At 41.2% G+C, this 21680-nt stretch overlaps 1 protein-coding gene across 1 annotated transcript in view; it reads right to left on the minus strand.

The window, feature by feature from the left end:
* Nucleotides 1-11054, minus strand: part of adcy1a (adenylate cyclase 1a) — a 53641-nt gene extending 42587 nt beyond the window's left edge. The window contains 3 exon segments of the mRNA XM_030727801.1: nucleotides 1793-1911; nucleotides 7765-7914; nucleotides 10422-11054. Coding sequence (XP_030583661.1) covers nucleotides 1793-1911; nucleotides 7765-7914; nucleotides 10422-11036 — 884 coding nt within the window. The 5' untranslated portion in view covers nucleotides 11037-11054.
* Nucleotides 11055-21680: the final 10626 nt, after the last annotated feature.

A 21680-nucleotide genomic window follows, 5' to 3' on the forward strand; every position in this document is an offset into this window, starting at 1 on the left:
TTTGCCTACTGAAACAACAGGTTTTAGAGCTCTTTCACTAAAAAAAAAAAAAAAAAAAAAAAGCTTCATGCTGATTTAAAAATGGTCCCATGAAAACAGTGACTGTGAAACAAAACAGCAAAAATAATGAGCTTAAACCGACTCTAAAGCAACAAAAGTGAGATGGAACCTGGAAAAACTCTGTGCTTTCATCAGTTTATGTTTAATGGAAACAAAGGTTTGACCGAGTCTGCTTTCTCAAACTTTTTTGTCTTGAAATTGTAATTTAACAAGCTACAGTCATGTGAAAAGAAGGTTTTCACAGGATCCGATGCAGACCTGTGAAAAACTAAGTACACAAGTATTAAGAGGGTAAGTAGCAGCCAGGTGTTGCTGACCAGCTCTATAAAAAAAGAAGTTTTCTTCAGGGACTGGTCTGGAGCATTCAGGTGTATATTAACCCAATAGTGGACGTCCCAGCAAATTTAACCCAAGGACAGACAATGGTCAGAGAATTGCCAAAAACCCCAAAGCTATATCTCATCCATCCATCCATCCATCCATCCATCCATCCATCCATCCATCCATCCATCCATCCATTCTTCCACTTATCCTTTTCAGGGTTGTGGGGGGCTGGTACCTACCCCAGCTGTCATAGGGCAAGAGGCAGGGTACACCCTGTACAGGTTGCCAGCCTGTCGCAGGGTCAACACAGAGTGACAGACAGCCATTCACACTCAGGCCTTAAATGTTAAAGTTCATGACAGTACAATTAGAAAAAGACTGAACAAGTATGTTTTGTTTGGAAGGGCTTCCAGTAGAACAAGAGACCAAAACAAGACCAAATGGGCTATGTTTGACCATGATGTACAGCGCCATGTTTGAAGCACATCAGCACAAACACCTCATACCAGCTGTAAAGCACGGTGGTGGAGGGGGGGTGGTGATTTGAGCTTATTTTGCAGCCACAGTACCTGAACAACTTGCAGCAATTGAATCAACCATGACCTCCTCTGTGCACCAAAGTATTCTAGAGTCAAATGTGAAGCCATCTGTCTGACAGCTAAAGCTAAACTTGGGTCATGCAACAGGACAACAATCCCAAACACAAAGTCCAGACCTCAACCTGACTGAAATTCTGTGGCAGGACCTTAAGAGAGCTGTGCATAAACAAAGGCCTGTAAACCTCAGTGAACTGAAGTAAAAAAGAATGGGTCAAATTTTCTCCAAAATGATGTGAAAGACTGATACTCAAGTCATTGCAGGTAAAGGTGGTTCTCCAAGTTACTGAATCATTTGATGTACTTATTTTTTCACAGGACTGCATAGAATCCCATGAAAACTTTCTTTTTCACATGACTGTGAATAAACTTGTGTCTAACTCTTAATGGAACTTTAGCTTTAGAGTAATTAAGAAGGTTCGGTGTCCAATATATCTCCTGCATGACATGTATTGATCTCATCAGGGCTTCTAATAAAACAGGCTCAGGGTTTCAATTAATTACACTTATTTAAATACATTTCTCATGCAGAAACAAAGAAAATCTGTTTTCAAAACCATTTTTTGCATTTTCAATAGGGTGTGTGAGGCAGGGGAGACAATTATTTTTAATCTGCTTATGGTGGCAACAGCGCTCCAGCCCATTGCCCTCTCTAACCTTTACGCTGCCTGATTGCGTCTACGTTAATGGCTAATCTTAATTGCTCTGCTTCTATTCTTGACCTTGACGTCACAGCCAGTGAGACCAGGATCAAAACACTCCAGCCCCTCCGCACACCTTTGAGGTCCACAGTTGTCATGACACCCCCGTACCTGACATTGTCATGACGTTGGATGTAGATCTTGTGAAAGATCCTCTCAGGCGGCTTCAGGAAGTCCTCCTTCATCTCCATGGCAACATTCCTGGGCAGTAGGCTCATTAGTAGACGCTCCTGAAGAAGAAAGGGTTAAAAGAGGAACGAAGGCCATGTTAGAACTTTAAACTGCGAGTTCATAAAGTGTATCTTTGTATTCAAGCACAATAATGCATTCTGTCTCTTGCTGTGAGCATCAGAATGGAGAGGAAATAATGTAAGGATGTAATGTAAGGAAACCCTGGGAACCAGTTCCACAGGAGAGGAGACTGCCTCCCATTCTAGGAACTCTAGGAACCACAAATAAGCCTGCATTCTGAGAGCAAACTGCTCTATTAGGATAATACGAGGATCCGGTCTCTGTAAGAGACAGGGAGACAATGAAGAGAGACTAATATGGGAAAATGTCAAGCTAAATACAAAATGCTGTGTTCTTGAATAGCCAGGTCATATTCATCCCTGGTGTATAACTAGTGCCATTTTACGCACAAAGTGTCTTGTGTGACTGACACACCAGTGATTTATGCAACTACCACCTCTCCAACCTCTAATGCAAACTTTGTAGGTCTTTAAAAGGAGACTTTTATTTTGTGGCAGCCAATATTGCCACGGCAGAGGACATAATGTGTGTAATGGGGAGATATGGGAGGCATCTGGCATAATGGCTTTATATTACAGGATGAGAAAGCATTGCTTTAACAAGTCATTTCTGCATTTTCTGACTGTAAACTGAATTAAGGCTGAACTGATTTCGTTAGTCATACAGCACAAACATTCAGACTTTGGAAGTTGCTTTGTCTTCATCAATAGTGATTTTTCATTTGTGTTTTCGTGGCAGACTGCAACAAGCAATCTGATTACTGAATTTTGGATTTTAGGAGATTGTGACGTTCTAAGAGACATTAGCATTTTTGCTTAAACTTTTTAGAATCTATTGTGTTTGTTCGTTGTAATAGCCACAGGCTATAAAATTGAATCAATGTTTAGACTGTTTATAGATGTTTTTCCTGTACAGCAACACCATGCACACATTGCTCGAGGGTTGTCCGCTATGTCGGACGTGGTACAACCCTCGGTCATGAAGGAAAAACGTATATTCCTCGAATGGTTGGTGAGTAGTTCCCGGAGGTTGCTGGCTGACACCAGGTGAAATCGGTTGAAAAGCACCAAAAAAATAACCCTTCTTGTGATTGCTTTGGTTATTGGCAGATTGCTGTGGTCACCTGTAGTTTGCATGGCAGATGCCAACTTGTCTGCAAACTTGAAGAAGTGTGGCACAAACTGGAAACAAAAGAATGTTTGTTTTCAAGGTAAGCATTGTGCCTGAGCACTGCAACAAAAGAAGCAGCTTCTGCTGCTTTTACAAATGGTCACCGTTTACAGTTTGCATCAAGTCACCTCTTGGGGAATTTACATTTTTCCCTCATGACCAATTGTTGCCCAGTGGTTGTGGATCAGTATATAGGCCTGTATGATTGAGGCCTTTTTTATTTGACACCCATTGTCACATGTTCAAAATGTCAGACAAGTTAATGCCATGTGGTTAGCGATCACATGACTGCAAAACCTCAATAAATCTTTATTCCATTGCTGGCACCAGCATGCCACCAGGCTAAAATCCCCCCCCCCCCCCCCCCCCCCCCCCCCTTCCACATCAGATTCAATTTACAGCAAAGAAGTTTGTCAGCAACTGTACAAACAAACCTGGAAACACCAAGCACTAGGTGGCTAAGAGGTTAGGCTAGCCACTAGCTAATTGGCTAAGCTAGGCACTTAGAAGAAGAAGAAGAAGAAGAAGAAACATCCTTTATTGAAGAAGATTTAATGGTGGCTAATTTAGCCACTAAATTAGCCACGAAATCAGACTAAGGGTTTTAAAAAGGATCTAGATTACCTTAGTGGATAGCTTAGCCACCAGCTAAATCAGTCTTGTTAAATGTATCCACTAGTGGCCTAGAAGTATCAGTTTAAGAGTGCCGGAGTGACAGAAAACAGAAACAGGCTTCTACCCTTGAACTCTTGGGACAGATATTGATTACACATTTTATAGACTAAACAATTGTTCCAGATAATCACTAATATAAAAAATATATTAATTGTTGTAGATAATTATTTTGCCAGTATTTTTTTATGAATTGATTAGTTTTTGACTCTGCAAAAAAGATTACAAGATCACAGGCAGCACTTTCTTCAAATGGTTTGCCTGATTCTCACTCTGCAGAGTATATTCTATGTCCCTGTGTGTCCAGGTTGCAGTTCAGAAAACATCTGAAGACTAACAATGTCTTCATCAATGAATCCTTTCAGCACAGGCATTTACAGCAAGAAGCATATTTGTATTTGTTTGTGTGAATAGTCTCAGTTGCAGCAGCATGAAGTACGCTTGAAACTCGAGCAGGATGTCAAGCGGTTGTAAATGCACAATGAATCATCAGGCGGCTATAGTGAATAGCTGTTGAGAGGCAGGGTTATAAAAGCAGCCGGGGCTCTCCCGTGTCTCCCTCCAACTCTTTTTCACACGATACTTCCATTCATACCACTGCTCCTCACCTGAGAATAAGAAAAAGGGACACCGGAGAGCAGCTTTTAAAAACAGCCATCATGCTCCATGAGACTGTGAGTCTGTCATTGTGTCTGTGTGTGTGCATGTGTGCCATCTTTCCTATTATGCAAGGTGTGCAGATCATAATGACCACAGTGTGAGTGTGTGGTCATTTGAATAATAATGAATTTGCTTGCTTTATTAATATCTTTGACTTCTGTGGAAGCTATTAATAAATAATAATGTATTAAATAAGCATTTGTAATAATAATAATAAAGAATGCTTTATAACAACGCATGGTTCTCTTTTCTCAGAAGGCAACCACAGTCCAGTGAATTAAATGGGTCACAAATCACATCAAAATACCAGCTTACTGATTATCATGTTGAATGATAAACTAAACCTCAATGTAACAGATTCTCCTTTATGAAGATGTTGGATTTTATTGGATTTCAGTATGGGGACTGTAATGGGGTTTACTTATAGCTTCCCTTGAAATCACAGAAAGAAGTACAACAATTATTGGCTTGTGAGAAATATTTGGATCCAAATTTTACTCACATTCAGTGCATGAATGACCAAAGTTTAACCACAATCTTATATACTGCAATAAGGAAACACTCACACTTAGCATTTAAAATACCACTTACTAAAATGTGTGTTTTAGTTTGCTGTGCTGTTGCTGCACATGACAAAAGCATCATTATTCAAGGTTCACTTAATAGGTTCTATTGGGCTTTTTTGTTTAGTTTTTGTTTAGTTTTGTTTTTTTAACCAGAACTGAGTAAGCAGAAACTTGGGTCACATGCCTACAGCCTGTATAAGAAACTCTATTAGTCTATAGTTGACTTTCCCTTTTATGATAACCATATATATTTGGTTTGGGTTTTTAATAAGTCACCTATTCACACAAAAAAAATGACCAAAAAAATGACATATTATTTGCAGTGTAACTGCTTTGACTGAAAGGTGGTCGCTGACTGTGAGAGGCCACCTCTGTGAAACCAACTGGACCATGTTTATTGTGGTGTGACCTGAGTTTTTAGTGAATTTCTAGTATGATATTTTTGTGTTTCTCAGCACTAATTATCTGTGTTATACCACCTTTATAACCAAGCTTGTTAGCCATTACCTGATAATTCAGAACTCCACTGTCTCATCATAATATGATCACCTCTGCCTCAAAAAACAAACAATGCTAAAATCCAGCCTAAATTTAAGTGTGCCATATCTTCTGCAGCCTATGAAATCTCTGCTTGCTTGTCACAGTCATGTGATAAGCGGGCAGAGCTTATATGACTATAAAATCTGAAGGAAAGAATCTCATTTACCCACATCACATGACCGCAAATACAGTTGAACACTCTGGAAAGCAACAAATTAATAAAACAAATAAATTACTATTTTTGGCAGTCTATTGAAAGTTACCAAATACAGAATTCTGTTTTTGTTATGGAAACTCAAAACATCTTAGAGAAAAGGGAAGTGTGGACACTTTGTATGGTTTTTGGCCACAATCCCTTAGTAAGTAGCATTAGATGCCAAAAACGGAACCAAATGTTAATCAAAGAAGCTTCAGATTAGAAACTGCTCATGTGAATGGCATTTATTGATCATTCTTCACTTTGGTAACGACACTTTAACAAGCTTACCTCAACTATAGACTCTGTGGTTAGCCTTTTGGAATATCACTCAAAACTGAAGCACAAACTTCTTCCATGATCTTTACCACCCAACAGGCTGTATTATTTATCAGACACTTCCATTAAACGTGCTCTAAAAAGCACCAACAGTGCAAACAGAGTACAGGGGTCCGCTTCAGAGAGTTGGAATAGTGGAGATGAAGCCTAACAGACAGCTATTGTTTACAGTTCACCTGTCAATCAAAGCAGCCACGCCAATAACTTTAAGTCTTATCCAGATGGATGATTTCTAAAAAAGTAGAGCCTCCTTACACTTGTTAACAGCCTATATATATATATATATATATATATATATATATATATATATATATATATATATATATATATATATATATATATATATATATATATATATATATATATATATATATATATATATATATATATATATAACATGATTTAAAATGTTGTAAAGTTTGGCATTTTAACATGAGAGTCTGCGGACTGACTTTGGATTGAGATTGGATTTGGATCCAGCTCAACTGAAATTCAACAATTCCACTGATAGTTTTTTTGTGGCCCTTCCATCAGTGTCTCACAGTTTTCATCTTAAAACAGAATTTTCACTGATATCATGGAGTGTAATAATGATAATCCAATCTGTCGTTGCCTTACTGAACTACAATTTCCAAAGTCAAGAATGCCCTTCAGTGCTTTTCAGTGCTCAATGGATGAAGTCATAACAGATACTGAGTTCCCATAACGGATCCATCTCCTTGACAACAGAGCCCACTGATGAAGACTGATGAAGGCTGTGGGATATTGCTGAATGCTTCAGATAATTCTCATGAGTGGACCTTGTGTCAGGACCGGTTTGTTGCAGTCACTGGCAAATTAAATATTCTGCCTCTCCTGGCTTACGCAAAGGAAGAGGAAGCTTCACTATTGAACGGGAAAATCAATTCGCCACCAAGTGCAGCACATTGTCCACACGTGTCCGAGATGCACTGGTAGACACACCTGAAAGCAAAAGCTAAAAGCTCATTTCACCCACGTGATGGGAGACTTTTTGTTCATGGGCACATCAGCAGAAGCCTGGTTGCTGGCTGTTGAAAGATCCAAATCAGGGTTCTGTGTGTTTTTCTCTCACCCAGATAAACCGTGACCTTTATTGGAGTAGGAAGGCCATGAAAGCAATCTGCTTGTGTAATTACCTGTCAGAAGGGAGGCTGCTACTGCTGGGGAAAACACAGCATATCATCACCTGATCTACAAAGCACAGGTGCTAACTGTGCATGTGCACTTACAAATGTTACTTATAGCAAAGGTGAGATTCGTATTCAGGCATATTTTATACTGCACATGAGATAATCAGTACTCTATAACAGCCTGTGGGGTTCGTGCCTGTGGTGGGTGAGGAGGGTGCCGTGCAAAAGAAAGTGTTTCTGGTGTGTTAAAGTTGCCTGATGGTTCCACAGTTAAATCCATGTAGGTGTGCACAGAGGGGGTGGAATGTGTGGCGCTGGTGCATGTGCCACAGTAATTGTTCTTTCCTTAAATAGCTGCTGTCATAGTTACTGCGTGCCCGTGGGCAGGCTGTGAGAATGCATTGGCACCTGAAACCGTCATATAAAAAAAAAAAAAAACTCTTCAAAGACTGCAAAGGTTTTTATAAACACACGCTTAAAAGATGAGCTAAAACATATGGCTACTGTCCATCAGTGCATCCCTGTGCGCTGCCTCACCTGCTTCTCGTTTTCGTCCTCCAGTCTCAGCCGCTCTTCGATACAGTTGCGGGCTTGCAGGAAAACTTTCCTCTGGGTGCGTTCAGTGAAAATCCTCACAAACACCCCTGACAAGTTGACACTGGTGAAGAGCACGGCATTGGCCACCAGCTGCACACAGACAAGAACAGACATGCCAAACAAAGCTGGCAGCATCCAGATGCTTTTTTGTACATGCATGTGGGTTTGTGTGTGTCTGTCTTGCATATTGCTAGATTAGATGGTAGGATAAATTGAACGGCAAACTTGAAGGTCAACGTGGGATTAAAAAATGAATGTTAGGTATGATTTAAGCATCAAAAGCTCTACAGAGGAATGGCTGGCAGACAAAGTGCATTATAGGCTATTGATCTTGCCAGACACCTAATTTGGAGAATGAGCCCTATAGTCACTCTATGTCTTCGATTCTCAATAGGGTCAAAGGTGAAAGCTCAGACACACAGTGTAATCCAGCACTGCCACAAGAATGATACTTTCTCTGTACTGTGACCAGCAAATTACCAACTCATAAGCAAAATCCACTTTAATCCAGGTAATAACCAAACAGCTTTAGCATGATAGCTTACAATTAAGGGGTTAAGACAGAAGATAAATTGTGTTAGGGATGATCAACAGTAAATTCAGTTTTCCCTGGTTACTGGGTGATTTTCCACCCTCAGGCTTCTAATATGAAAACAGAAAAAGATTGCCTTTTGGTTGACCAGGTCATATGTGTTCATTAGGCCATAAATGCTACAGTTCAAGAGGTCACAAGCCAAAAAAGCTGAGGAAAAACTGCTTTAATGTGTCACACAGGCTTAACTGTGTTTGCTAACATAGGAAATTCTGCAGTTTCTTAAGAAGGAGCACAGAAAAGTCCATTTTTTTGTCACTGCAGGTGCACGAATACCCCCACCCCATCTCCAAGAGCTAATTACTGGACCTCAAGGTAATTACGTGTAACTTTCTAAAGGCCAAAATAGGTTCATATATGTTTTCAAGCAGTAAAAGCTACATATTTGCACCGTTTCTTCTAGATAGTAAACTGTGCAATATCAGCATTCAGTTTGTGTTCAACCAAATAAAAAGAAACTACATACAGCACAATGCTCATTTTACCCCTAGATTTGAAGGTTTACTGTTTCCTTCAAACCTCTGAGGTCTATGACCCCAACCCTAACATTCATTCTACAGTATATCAGGGTTGTGCATTGATGGTATGGTGGTGCCAAGGTTCAGATGTGAGGAAAAACAAAGCTCAGTGAACCTACAAAGGCACTATACAAATACCAGTCCATTTCCAGTAATAGAAAATATAATACTTTAAAGTGCTTGTGCCATTGCATTAAGGTACAAACACCAGAGGTCCAAAATAGGTCTCGGTAAGGTACAAATTAAAAGGGTACAAATAAGCACCCCTTTATGCTAACTATATATAATTTTTTGAGACCCAAAAGGTGCATACTGTATATGAACCTTACTGTATATGCACCTTTCCACTGTTCCATGACAAGTGAAAAGCATTTAATACATTTTGATAGGTTTTATTCTGTATCTGTCTTGTACATTGGTAGAACAGTGGTGCAAAGGTTAGCGCTGTCACTTCACATCAAGAAGGTTCTGGGTTTGAGTCCGTCTTTGTTTTCCCTCTGCATAGGTTCAGATACAACACCAGACACCAAACACCAGACCATGAATGAATGACTGTGTAAGTATATAAATTGCAAGGTACCTGTATAAATGAAAGGGGTATCATGTATTTAATTCTGCTCATTTTTCTTCTATTATATTAAGAGACATTACAAATGTAGTACATTTCAGAGTACCAGTGGTTAAAGACTGGTCCTCAGTATGGAATAAACCACAAGAGTGCAAATAAGTACCCCACTAAGAGTACAGGGTCGGCATCTTATAGGGTACCTCCCCAGTGATGAGTTGTTCATACCTCTAAAGGTACAATAACATTTTTTCCTGAGAGTGTGGTGCCTCTGAGAACCTTTTTCTATCCCATGCGTTTTGCTTGGTGAACACTGCGTGCTTGTAGATCGCCACAGAAAGATTTGACCATTTTTTTGTGTTGTAAACTGCACACGTTGACCCAGCTTCACTTTAAGAAGTCAAAAGCCAAGAGGTCAGTGAGATCTAAGACTTAAAGATATGTTTGTTTGTTTTTTGTTTTATTTTTTACTTCTATCTACAATCTGATTTGCAGGAACTCGCACTGAGATGTATAGGAGGCTCTGCAGTATCTTTGTTTCAGCACCGGCAGTTGGACAGCTCCTCGTCTACTTCATTACTGCTGGTGCGCGAAAGTGAAACTGCTCGTTTCCAGCTTTACAACTACACTACCTTGCAGCTAAAATCGATCGCAGAGAAGGTTTTTAACCTTGTCTTCTCCTGGGAAAGTCGGCTGAGTAAGCATGCTGCCTCCCGGCGCCACTGTACATTCATGCAGTTACTTCAGAGTCCAAATGGGAGCTTCCCACACAGCACTGGAGTAAGTTGCTTAAACAGACTTTGACGAACTTGTTGGAAATCAAACCCACTACCAGTCGTTGCTTAAGTGCTGAAACTGTTATAAATTCATCAAGCAACTGAGTTGGATGAGTGACTGACCGGGATGCAAGTGCAGCACTTACTGGTCTCCACAGCCTCTGTTTCCTCCCCGTGACCGACGTCGCTATGACAATGAAGTGGGATGCAGCCAGCATCACCCCGAACAGCACAGCCAGCAGGGTCCGCACCGGCAGCAGCACGTAAGCCACGAGAGTGACCAGCATGAGCTGCCACACACCTTGCTCAGGGGCAGCGGCGTTCACCAGCTCCGACGTGCCCAACGCCAGCGGGAACGGGCAACAGAGCAGCGCGAAGGTGAAGCTGAATAGCAGGGCCAGCTTCGCTATTTGCTGCAGCTGCGTCACCTGCAGGTATTTGACATTGGTGACGATGAACAGCGACAGGAACACCACGCAGTGAACCGGGTTGGAGCCCTTGGACAAGGTGAGACGCGGGCTGGACAGCAACTCCACGAGGGACAGCGACGACGCGGCCACGATGAGTACCGCCAGCGCTTTGAGGGTAGCGGTCTGTTCCAGTTTCAGGTTGTAGTTCTGGAAGAGAGCCTCCAGCTCGTGGCTGTTGAACTCGTCCTCGCAGGCGATGGCACCCAAAGGTGCACCGGCCGGGCAGTGACCCTTCCTCCGCCGCGTCTTGACTCTTTCGAATGGCATCTCCTCCATGTTCCGGCCATTCATGAAACGGGGATGGCGTACGAGCCGCTCAACTTTTAGGGAATCGACCCGGCACCATCTCCCAGTTCATGCGTCCTGGATGTCCGAGAGTCGGGGTCGGCGGCGGAGGGAAGAGGGGGGTGGTGAAGGAGACAGCACAGCACCGCGCGCTCTATCCACAGGTTGACGATTGTTGATCTGTCGGGTAGCCCGACCAGTGTGTGCCGCACGCCCCTCTCTCTCTCTCTCTCTCTCTCTCTCTCTCTCTCTCTCTCTCTCTCTCTCTCTCTCTCTCTCTCTCTCTCTCTCTCTCGGACCACCTGCCTTGCTTCACACTGGGTCACCAGCGATCCTGCGCTTCAGCAGGTTTCAGTGGATGGGTCACACTTGCGGTGATAATCAAAACACACCACCACGAGGTTCAGCGGACATCATTCAACACAAAAATAAATTAGTCATCCCTTTGCTGTGTGCACTTTCCTTTCGTTTTCCCATCTGGGACAGAGAGTAAATATTATTGTATTCTACACTGCGACCTTCTCCTGGTTTCATTTGCTTCAGTGAAATGTCAGTGACTGGGTGAAGACAGCGGCAAAACAGCGCTGGTGATTTCCCCTCACAGTGTCTGCAGTCATAGCTGATGTAGTTCCCTGCTATAAATAGACCAGCTGCACCGGTGGATGTTCCAATATAGCAACAATTTGGTCTTTCCCGCAGCTCAACACCTCATGTGTTTTATTGCAGTCAAGCGCTCATTTTACACAGACAATTAATAGGAGAAAATGTGCTTAGGCAGATGAGCTGATAATCGTGCAGAGGGTTTTATTTTTAAAAGCCCGAATTAACAACAATCTTAATATAAACTGAACAATGATGACGTGCTCCTCAAAATGTGGCGCACCGACCGTTGCGGTTGAGGGCATTTTTTTTTTCACGTTTGCATACGTGCTTATATTGCAGAAATTAAAATATTTGACCTTGATATTTGCATCTCGGTGCATTGTGCTGCAGGTTATCTAATGTGAGTCTGAGTTTGTACTTCAAGTTTTGGAACTTCCGCTTACCTGGATAAATCAGTACTGCTGAAGACAAGCAATACAAAAATAATTTACCAACATTTAATGTGGAATTGTTCTAAATTTAGGGCTGGTTCGTGTTGATTCTTAAAATATAGCGAAAGTAGAACAAGGGAAGGAAAGGCAAATTATACTGTGTGTTTTTTTAATGAGCAGCCTACCTTTGGAGAATGTTTTAAAAAAAAAAAGAGAGATGCAAACTGTGGAGTCGGTATATTTATGCAAAGAGGGCTTTGGAGATATTTTAGCAGAAAGGACAATAAATACATTGTAACATTGTAATGACACAGTATCATTAAGTTTGGGGGTGTATTATAGAGGATCCTAACCTCCAATTCTGACATTATAATTACACATTACTAATAAGGATGTGGGCTGTATTATAGAGTATCATAATCTCCCCTTCTTACATTGTCATTACATATTACTAATATGTGTGTGTGCTATGTCATAAAGTATCTTATCACTATGCACAAGCAAATGCGTTTTCCAGACTTTATAACAATGCAGTACGTTTAATTTATGGTGTACATGTGGGGATATCTTTCCCTCCAGTTCAGAAGAGAAGTAAAAGTCCCTTAACTTTGGAATAATTGTGTATTAATTTATGACAAACTGGAGTGAAGAAAGTGAGACTAAAAGGTCTGCAGTACAGCAGCATCTGCCGAAGCAGAAACACACTCTGACGCTCTGACATGACAAGTTTCTTTAAAAAAAAAAAAAATGAAAGAAGAATATAGTGAACATAGATCCTGAGGACACCTAAAAATATGTTTATGTCCAAACTGAGATCAGTCATAAGCAGAAGCCAGTTTTTATGTGCATAAAGCTATTCTAATAGCAGTTTTCATGTTGCAGAACCATTTCAAAAATAATAATGGCCTGAATTAGTGAAAATAATACTGCCAAAGAAGAATATGTAAAAATATAAAACTCAAAGATTAGCAGCAGGAAATGAAACCATGCAGGGTTTGAAAATTACATATCAAAGAGGTGAAATATTTGAATTTGGAGTGAAATATGCAGATGCTCAGCAGGAGTCTTCAATGAATGGTTTGCTATAAAACATTATGTACATGCATGTTAGTGATATGTAAATTATATGTCTTCACATTGCCCATCAAACATTCATTGCTTTATAACAACAGTACAGTGACTGAGTTTTTCCCAGCCATTTGGATCCTGCTGAATATTCGGTTTGTAATAGCCTTCTGCTAGGCTGCACCGCCCCTGATCTGAGTCACTGCGCTGGGCTTTGTTTCCTTTTGGAGCATTTCTAAGGGAAATACCTGATGATATGACTTCCTTTGTGGTACAGATTGTCCAAGAAGTAAATGGTTATGTTTTGGAGAGATAAAATCTAGTATTTTTTATTCTAGTATTTATTGTTCTGCTGCTATAATATATGCTAACCAAGCTGGTACCTTCTGGCTCCAAAAGAGAAACAACATGGTGGTGGCGAAAACGCGATGATTTAGGCAAAATCTGAAAACCAATTAGTGACATCATGGTGGCTAGCTCCATCTTTTATATACAGTCTTTGCTCCCACTGAACATTCATGACATGTGCCTGAACAAGCTTGATCCACAAAGGCCCCACTTCACAATCTAAAGGATCCGCCACCAAAGTTCCAGTGCCAGACACCACGAGACACCCGCAGTTCATTCAGTGGGAAGTGAAATGCCCACTGAATGCGTCTGAAACTAGAGATATGAGTATAGCATATGGAATAATAATAAAAAAATAAAATCTTTATTTGTAGAGTATTGTTATAGTGTTCTTTTATTGTGCAGTTTCCACTCCCACTCTTCACTTTTTCTGGGTTTGGACTTTCCTTTCATTATTGTACTGCATCAGGCCTTAAGGCTCCTATCAAGCAAGCTTCTAACATGAGCTTCTGCTCTTATATGCATACACTTCCACCTTAAACAACAGAAAAGGCTGATGTCTATGGTTATATTTATCATTCAGAAATAGTCTAAGCAAAGGAAACATAAATCTGTATGTGGCTGCCTTCCAATGATACATAAACTCTCCTCGGCAGTGTGAGGCTTCTTCTCAGCAACTGTGAGATCAGACAAAGCCAAAAATAACAAGCTTTTAAAATCTAAAAAAAGCTGCTCCTGAGTGCACATACATATCTTCAGAGGACAAATGCAGGTGTTTTGGTGCCTTCAGTGATGACCTTGTTTGCTGTTAAACATTTGTTTTAGATTGCCAAGATCTCTGCCGAAGTCAGCCAACTGGCTCATCAATAAAGAAGTCAATGTGAAGCACTTTGGGCCCTCTTAACAAAAAGTCTCTACATACACACAGTCAATTACTACATGGTCAATATCCACTATCGTCCAGCACGCCTGTAATCAATAGACTGCAGAGTTGAGATCAATAGTGAGAAGAGAGACAATCTGACTGTCTTCTAAGGCGAGAATAGGAAGATTATGTCTAGTGGCCCTGCTAACAGAATAAAAACACACTGCTTTTGATTCTTCATTCTCTGCTAAGATCCAAACCGGTCTATAAAGCTTTTCAAGAACTTATTTGTCCATAATTATGGTAATACAGCTGATAAACTGCTCTTGGACGTGCCGAGGACTAAGCGGAAGCTTAGGGGGGACAGAGCCTTTGCAGTGGTAGCCCCTAATCTATGGAACTCGCTCCCATTGCATATTAGACAGGCCTCTTCACTGACAACTTTTAAAACCTCTCTTAAGACCCACTTATTTCACCTGGCTTTTGACCAGGTTTGAGATGCTGATTTTAGTTGTTGTGTATTTATTTTGTATTTTATTTTACCTAGTTATTTTATACTGTTTTATTATTTGATTCTTGATAAACTATGTATGTTATTGTTGCTTTTATCCTTTGTTATTTTTATTTATTTATTTATTTTTATCTGCACTTCCCTTGTGTATTGTTGTCTTGTTTTCCTTGTTCAGCACTTTGGTCAGTGCTTGCTGTTTTTAAAGTGCTTTATAAATAAAATTGGCTTGGCTTGGCTTTTCTGCACAACACCGCTGCCAGGTTGCACCTCAGACTGTCCAGGAGTTAAGTGATGTCCTGGTCCAGATCAGGGAGGTCATCTCATTGGGAGCGATGTCAGGCATGCATGCAAGTTGCTGCGCTGAAATTTTAGCAATATGGAGTAGCCTGCTGCATGATTTTTTTTTTACTTTGTTTGATGGAAATTAAAAAGATTAACCTACAGAGGGCTGAATTCAAAGACACCAATGAAAATCAAGGTAGGATCCTTTGTTCCTAATACATTACCCCTTCCATATCAGTATAGATATCCAGCATGATTTTTCCCCCATTCAGATCTGATATGTTTTCAAAGTGTTCTGTTAATCTTTCTGAGCAGCGTAGATGGTGGACATCGGAGGCAAAGCGATCGTCAAGCTGAAGAAGGAGTCCTGTCAAGCTTGGTTGGCTCATGAGAGTCCAGAGGCAGCTGACAGGTACCGCCAAGTGGAGTGTGTCTCTACCAGTAGCAAAAACTCCTACTGATCCTCGTTTCCTTACTTTGTGTGCTAATTGATAATAATAAAAAAAAAATGTTATGCTGAAGGCTGACCAAAAGTCTTGCTCCATGGCTTCACTGAACTCCTCCCACACTGGAGAATAATCTGTTTGGCATTGGCAGAGAAAAGTTTTTCATGGGCACAGCCCACATACTCAACTCTGCTGCTCAACCCACAAATGCATTTTCCTTACAAATGTGGCATTTAAGGGGAAATAAACAGGCTTTTCAATGATATAAGATTCATTGTCAAGAAGCAAAGAAAGAAGACAAAGAACTAATCAACCAAAACACAAATTTCCTTACTTTTTGTACTAAGTTTTAAGATACTTCTAAGCGCCTCTTTACAGTTTAAAGCCTTGGCCTGTTTTTTGTTTTGTTTGTTTGTTTTTTACTTCCTTTCCTTTTTTCCTTTTTCTGTATGTTCTTTTACTAACTGACTAACTGTCAGCTGGTATAAAGCGAGCGTCAACCCCCAGGGCCAAAAATGAAGCCAAACCGGAGGACCCAAAAATAACCAACTCATCCACCTGCATGCTGGAGTTGGGGGGTGTCTGCCGCTGCCAGATGTCCTAGCACAGCCAGCTGTAGCCAGTTGTTGCCTGCTATGCCTCACTTTCACTAATTCAATTTGTTGAACTGGACCCATCTGCAATGTTTGTGCCGTTGGTCTCTACTGGAGCATTTTTTTATTGGATTATCTGACAAATAAGATGACTTGCTGTGAGGCTCAAAGCGCCCAAGGTGGTGGCATGGTTGTAGCTAGCTAACTAAGCTTGGTAGCATTACCCTTTCCAAATATGGTGACTTCTGGCTACAAGAAACCAGCAACCAGTGACCTCAACGCTAAGACTGAGGCTTCAAAATGCAAAATCTAAAAACAATAGATGACATCATGGCGGCTACATTGATCCTTTATGCACTCTCTAATAACAGCACTCTGAGCTACATCCCCTTCCTATGCAGTGTTATATTATTTAACCAGCCCATGCTGCAGTTCTGTTTGAGGTCGTTTTAGAGCATAAAATGCAGAATTATTTTCCATCTTCACATCCCTACTGGTTCATTCACTGTCTAATTTTTCCTGCTTAGCATCTTCTCCATGTTGGGAAGTGATACAGCAGTCAGGCAGCACATACACTCATACACCAGCTCCATTTCTTCTCTCTCCTGAAGTAAGTGACAGCTGCAGATTTTTTGGACCATCCCTCCCTCCAGGATGCCTGACAGTCCTCCGTTGTCATGGCAACAGAGGCAGTAAGGCTAGCAGTTGTGACTGATATGCTGCTGAGGTGTTTCCCAATCTGACACTCTGACTCCCTCTCCCAATCCCTTTGCCTCCCATGTGTTGCTGTCTCCCCCTCTCCCTCTCCCTCTTTTCCTGTCTGATGTTCTGTCAGGTGATTTGAGCTGATGAGCACAGCTGATGTGTTTGTGTTTCTATCCGTCTGCACGGGGGTGACACAGCACCGTGCCCTGCTGGCTCATTGTGCTTGTTGACATTTCTCCAAATTGAGGATCTGACATGAAGGACAGGGCAGCAAGAACGAAGCTTCAGTGGTGACCAAACCACCCAAACCTTCACACAGACCACTGCAAAAAAAAACAAAACAAAGCAAAAAAACACACAGGCAGTGTGGGAAGACACAGGCATGCAGTGGAAACTGTGTGCACATATGTGCAAAGGAAAATCCATAAATTTGATGTTAACTTTGAAAATACCAGAGCAAACCTAGCACTGCCTCAAACCAGGTGAGGCAGAGATTGTTGCTTTGATTTGTGAGGTGCTCCAGTAATCACAGACAGGTGATTTCCTGGTCAATGGGCCCTGTGTGTGTGTGTGTGTGTGTGTGTGTGTGTGTGTGTGTGTGTGTGTGTGTGTGTGTGTGTGTGTGTGTGTGTGTGTGTGTGTGTGTGTGTGTGTGATTGGAACCAGTTGGCAGGGAGACATAGGAACATATAAATGGGGCTCTTAAGTAAATTCATGAATAGGAGCCCTTCAGCGGGGCTGCGGTTGCTGCTGCTGCTGCTTCAGTGCTGTTTGCATTCATGAATAAAAACCTGCTTGCTGTCATTCATACAAATACAATTAGCTCCATGCTTCTCATGTGCTAGACAGAAATAGATGAACACACAAGCCTGCTCTCATACATAAATGACGGCATTTATACAAGCACTGAAGGACCTTGTGAACACTATCATCCGCATAATCTCCCTGCAATCCTAAGTGATTTTATTCTTCCATCTTTACATAATAGGAACATGCTTAAATAGTAATAAAAAAAAGGCATCTAAAGATCTCACTGACACTTCAGTCTTGTTGCTTTAATGTCTTTTTCAAGCCAGCAGATTGTACATATGCATCCATATGCACAAGAGAGGAAATGAAAAAGATGAGAGAGAGAGACACAAAAAGAGAGTCTTCAGCAGTAGGCTGTGTATGTGTGTGTGTGTGTGTGTGTGTGTGTGTGTGTGTGTGTGTGTGTGTGTGTGTGTGTGTGTGTGTGTGTGTGGTCTCTTGGGTTGCAGTGTGTGTGTGGGAGTGTTATTGAGAGATATTTTTAATTCTGTGTGTCAGCTCCTCTCATCTCCCTCAGCAAGAGACGTCGGAGGGAAGCAGAAAAACATTTCCAATGCAACTATCATTTAAACACACACACACACACACACACACACACACACACACACACACACACACACTGGTGCAAACACGTACAGTTTCAGAAGTCTTTCATATGGCACCAGTTGCGTTTTTGAAAGTTAAAAAAAAAAAGCCTGCCAGATTGTCAGTGTTTTTTCTCAATTTCCCCTCCAAGTGCTTGTGAGGGAATTTTTACATGAACAAGATTAAAACATGAATGCAATCCCGGATGGATACAATTCCTCATGAATCCAAGTGAATGCCAAAATCTGCCTGTCAAGCCACACAAACACATGCATGCACGCACGCACGCACGCACACATACACACACAAAAAAGCCACACTTCAATCTGCTACTGAAGGCGTTAAAAGATTAAACAGACTAACTGTTCCTCGTCACCCATAAAAGAAATCAACAACTTCTGGTGTTTAGAAAGAGAAGTAAGGTTTTTCAATTCCCCTGACACCTCAGAGCCCCGGTGACTAAATAATACTTCACCATATGGCAGATGATGACAATAATAATTCCCTGTGGAGCAGCCATCATCAACCTAATGACTTTCTTCCATGCCATTGCTTTTAGGTGCATGTGAAACCGCAGTGGACTCCAAAGTAGGATTAAGGTCATCCTGGTGGAATACGCTACAGGATTTCTCTCAAGTAGAAGGTAAATGGATTTTGCTCACACTCCTATTTTCAGTGAAGCTTGTGAAACAGCACAATTGTCTCAATCACACAGAGCACAGCGGGATGCATACTCACTTCATGTGGCTCCCCCTCCCCCGAGCAGGAAAGACATCCTGTTCTATTTGACTATCTAGACATGAAACAGTGTATGTGCAGTCGAAAATCTGAATTAAAACCCCAACATGACATTTTCCTCTGTCTGCTAATGCACAAGCACTTCATCCACACTGCATCAGGGCTGCTGAACACTCGCGGGAAAGTATGATTCCTTAAATGATTCTGTAAAAATTCAGTAACGGTGGCCCTGATGCACAAAATACACAGTAAAATATAACAAAAATTGAAAACAACAATATCTTACTTTTGTGTAATGCCATGTAGTATAGAAACAAAAGGTTACACTGACCTGTTGCCAAAGACCAAATTTTTTTTCATTTTTCTAAGCGGTGTTATGTTTTATAAAGTGCTGTGTTAATTCTGTATTTTTTTTTTTTTTACCTCAAACCCACCCTTTGAATGTACCAACTCCATCAGTGCATTTTTTAACCAATCCCACCCGTCATAGGGTAAAAGGTAGAGTACACCATAGGCAGGGCGCCAGTCTATCACAGAACCAACACACAGACAAACCTACGGCCAATTTAGAATCACCAATGAACCTAACATGTCTTTGGATGTGAGATGAAGCTGGAGCCCCCAGAGAGAACTCAAACTCTTCTTGTTGCAGCACCCAAACTGTTGTCCTAACCCTAACCAAAACCCACAGGAAGAAATGGAGGACAAGTTAATCGCCATCTTTTGTGGACTACTGGAGGTGTCCACAAAAGATGGACACCTCCAATCTCCATGCTGCTCTTGCTGCAGGAATGTATATAGAAAACAGAAGTGGTCCAAGGATCGATCCCGGGGGGACTCTATCTAGAATGCATCCAAATGAAAGGGACCTGTTTATGATAGAGAGGCCAGGGGGAGGCAGGTAAACCTCTTTAATAAAGACATCCTCTGACTGGATGGCCAAGAATCTATAAATACACTGTGTTTTTGTAAGTTGGCAAATTCTAGCTTTAAAATAAAGATTAATAAGGCTTTAAAATAAAGGCACTGTTGTGACATCAACAGTGTCAACAAAGTGACCTTTCAGCTTCCGTCCACTTATATAGGGTCACCTGAGACCTCAGGGCCGCCAAATGAATTTTAATTTTATCCAAAATAATTTTTTTAACCATTCAACTTGAATTTAATTTCAGATAAGAATACAATGTCGCATGGAGCTAAAACTGAGAAGTAAGGTGGATGGTGAGCAAAGATTCTGCTCATTTTTGTGGCCCCCCCCAAAAAAATCACATTTTCAACGCATCTTGTCAGTATACACAGCGCACACATCAAAGTTTGCTCATTTCAAAGTCATTTCCACTATAAACTCAAAGCCAGCTCTCATCAGCAGTGACGATCTCCAACTTGAAGGTTTGTTCAGTTTAGAAGTTCACAGAACTCGATGTTTTCTCCCAGAATAAGTTTGATATCCAAGGTGAAGTGAAGCGGTGGTCAAAAGAGACCTTCATGGAGTGCTGTAAAAAAAAAAAAAAATAGCATCAGCTCTGGAAGCTGTCCAGAGGTGCAGATGGAAATGATGCTGACAGGAAAATTTGGCCAAATTTAAATCGGGAATGGTTGTTGATTTTTAAGGGTGTCAAAATTTCTTGTCACATCTCATAATTTCCCTGTAAGTCAAAAGAATACTCAGAGCTAATAAAGCAGTAATGACTGCAACAGCAGCTCAGATTTTGCATTCCTGATCTTTACATGAGTTGAAAGTATTTTATTTTGTACCACCTGTACTGAGAGTGCAGTTCAATAGTTTAATAATTTTTGGTTGCGGGAGTAGCAGGTGGCCATTTGGATCAATGCAGGAGCTGGAGAAGCTCACAGTGACCGTGGTCTGGGGTCAACTCCACCAATCAACCTGACGCATCAAATATTCAGCAGCGGCCTCGGTGGCACCGTGAAACCGCTCACACTGGGATTGAGAGGAGGGAGAGCAAGGGACATAATCACAAATACTCATTATCACGAGGAGCTGTGTGTTTTAACACTTAATGCTGACACTTATCCCCAGCAGATTATAGCTCCATACATCCAAATATTAAACCAGCTGTGTGAATTATTGATTCCAATCAATGATTGCAGATCAGAGCTCTCAGCGCCAAGGAGAACTAATGAGTGTGTGCTACACAGGCAGCTGAGTAGGTAGCACGTGGAGCCTAGGATACACTGCTGCTGTACAGAGGTACTGATACATTTAACCTTTATGATTAACCTCATGGTGATCATGCCGACAGCTTGTGTATTTTAGGCTTATAACCAATAGATTTAAATTATGTATGATATATTTGTGATCAGCATGTTGCAAGGATTAGCTTAAAAATCAGCCTGCCCTTGAGATATTTGAAATCGGATGTCCATAATTCCTGCCATTTTTCCACAATACCATACCCACAGACTGTATATAAAAGATGGACATGGGCATCATGATGTTTTGGAGTTCACATTCACATTCACATTCTGAAGCCTTAACCTTTAGCATTTAGGTCACTGCTGTGTTGACTTTTGGAGCCAAAAGTGACCACATTTGGATAGGGCTGCAACGATTCATCGATTAACTCGATTAAATCGATTCTAAAAATTTATCGACACAAATTTACTGTGTCGATGCTTCGTTTTTAAACTCTGCAGCACTCAGCTG

Source organism: Archocentrus centrarchus, chromosome 4, assembly GCF_007364275.1.
Source record: "Archocentrus centrarchus isolate MPI-CPG fArcCen1 chromosome 4, fArcCen1, whole genome shotgun sequence".
Classification (NCBI taxonomy): Eukaryota; Metazoa; Chordata; class Actinopteri; order Cichliformes; family Cichlidae; genus Archocentrus; species Archocentrus centrarchus.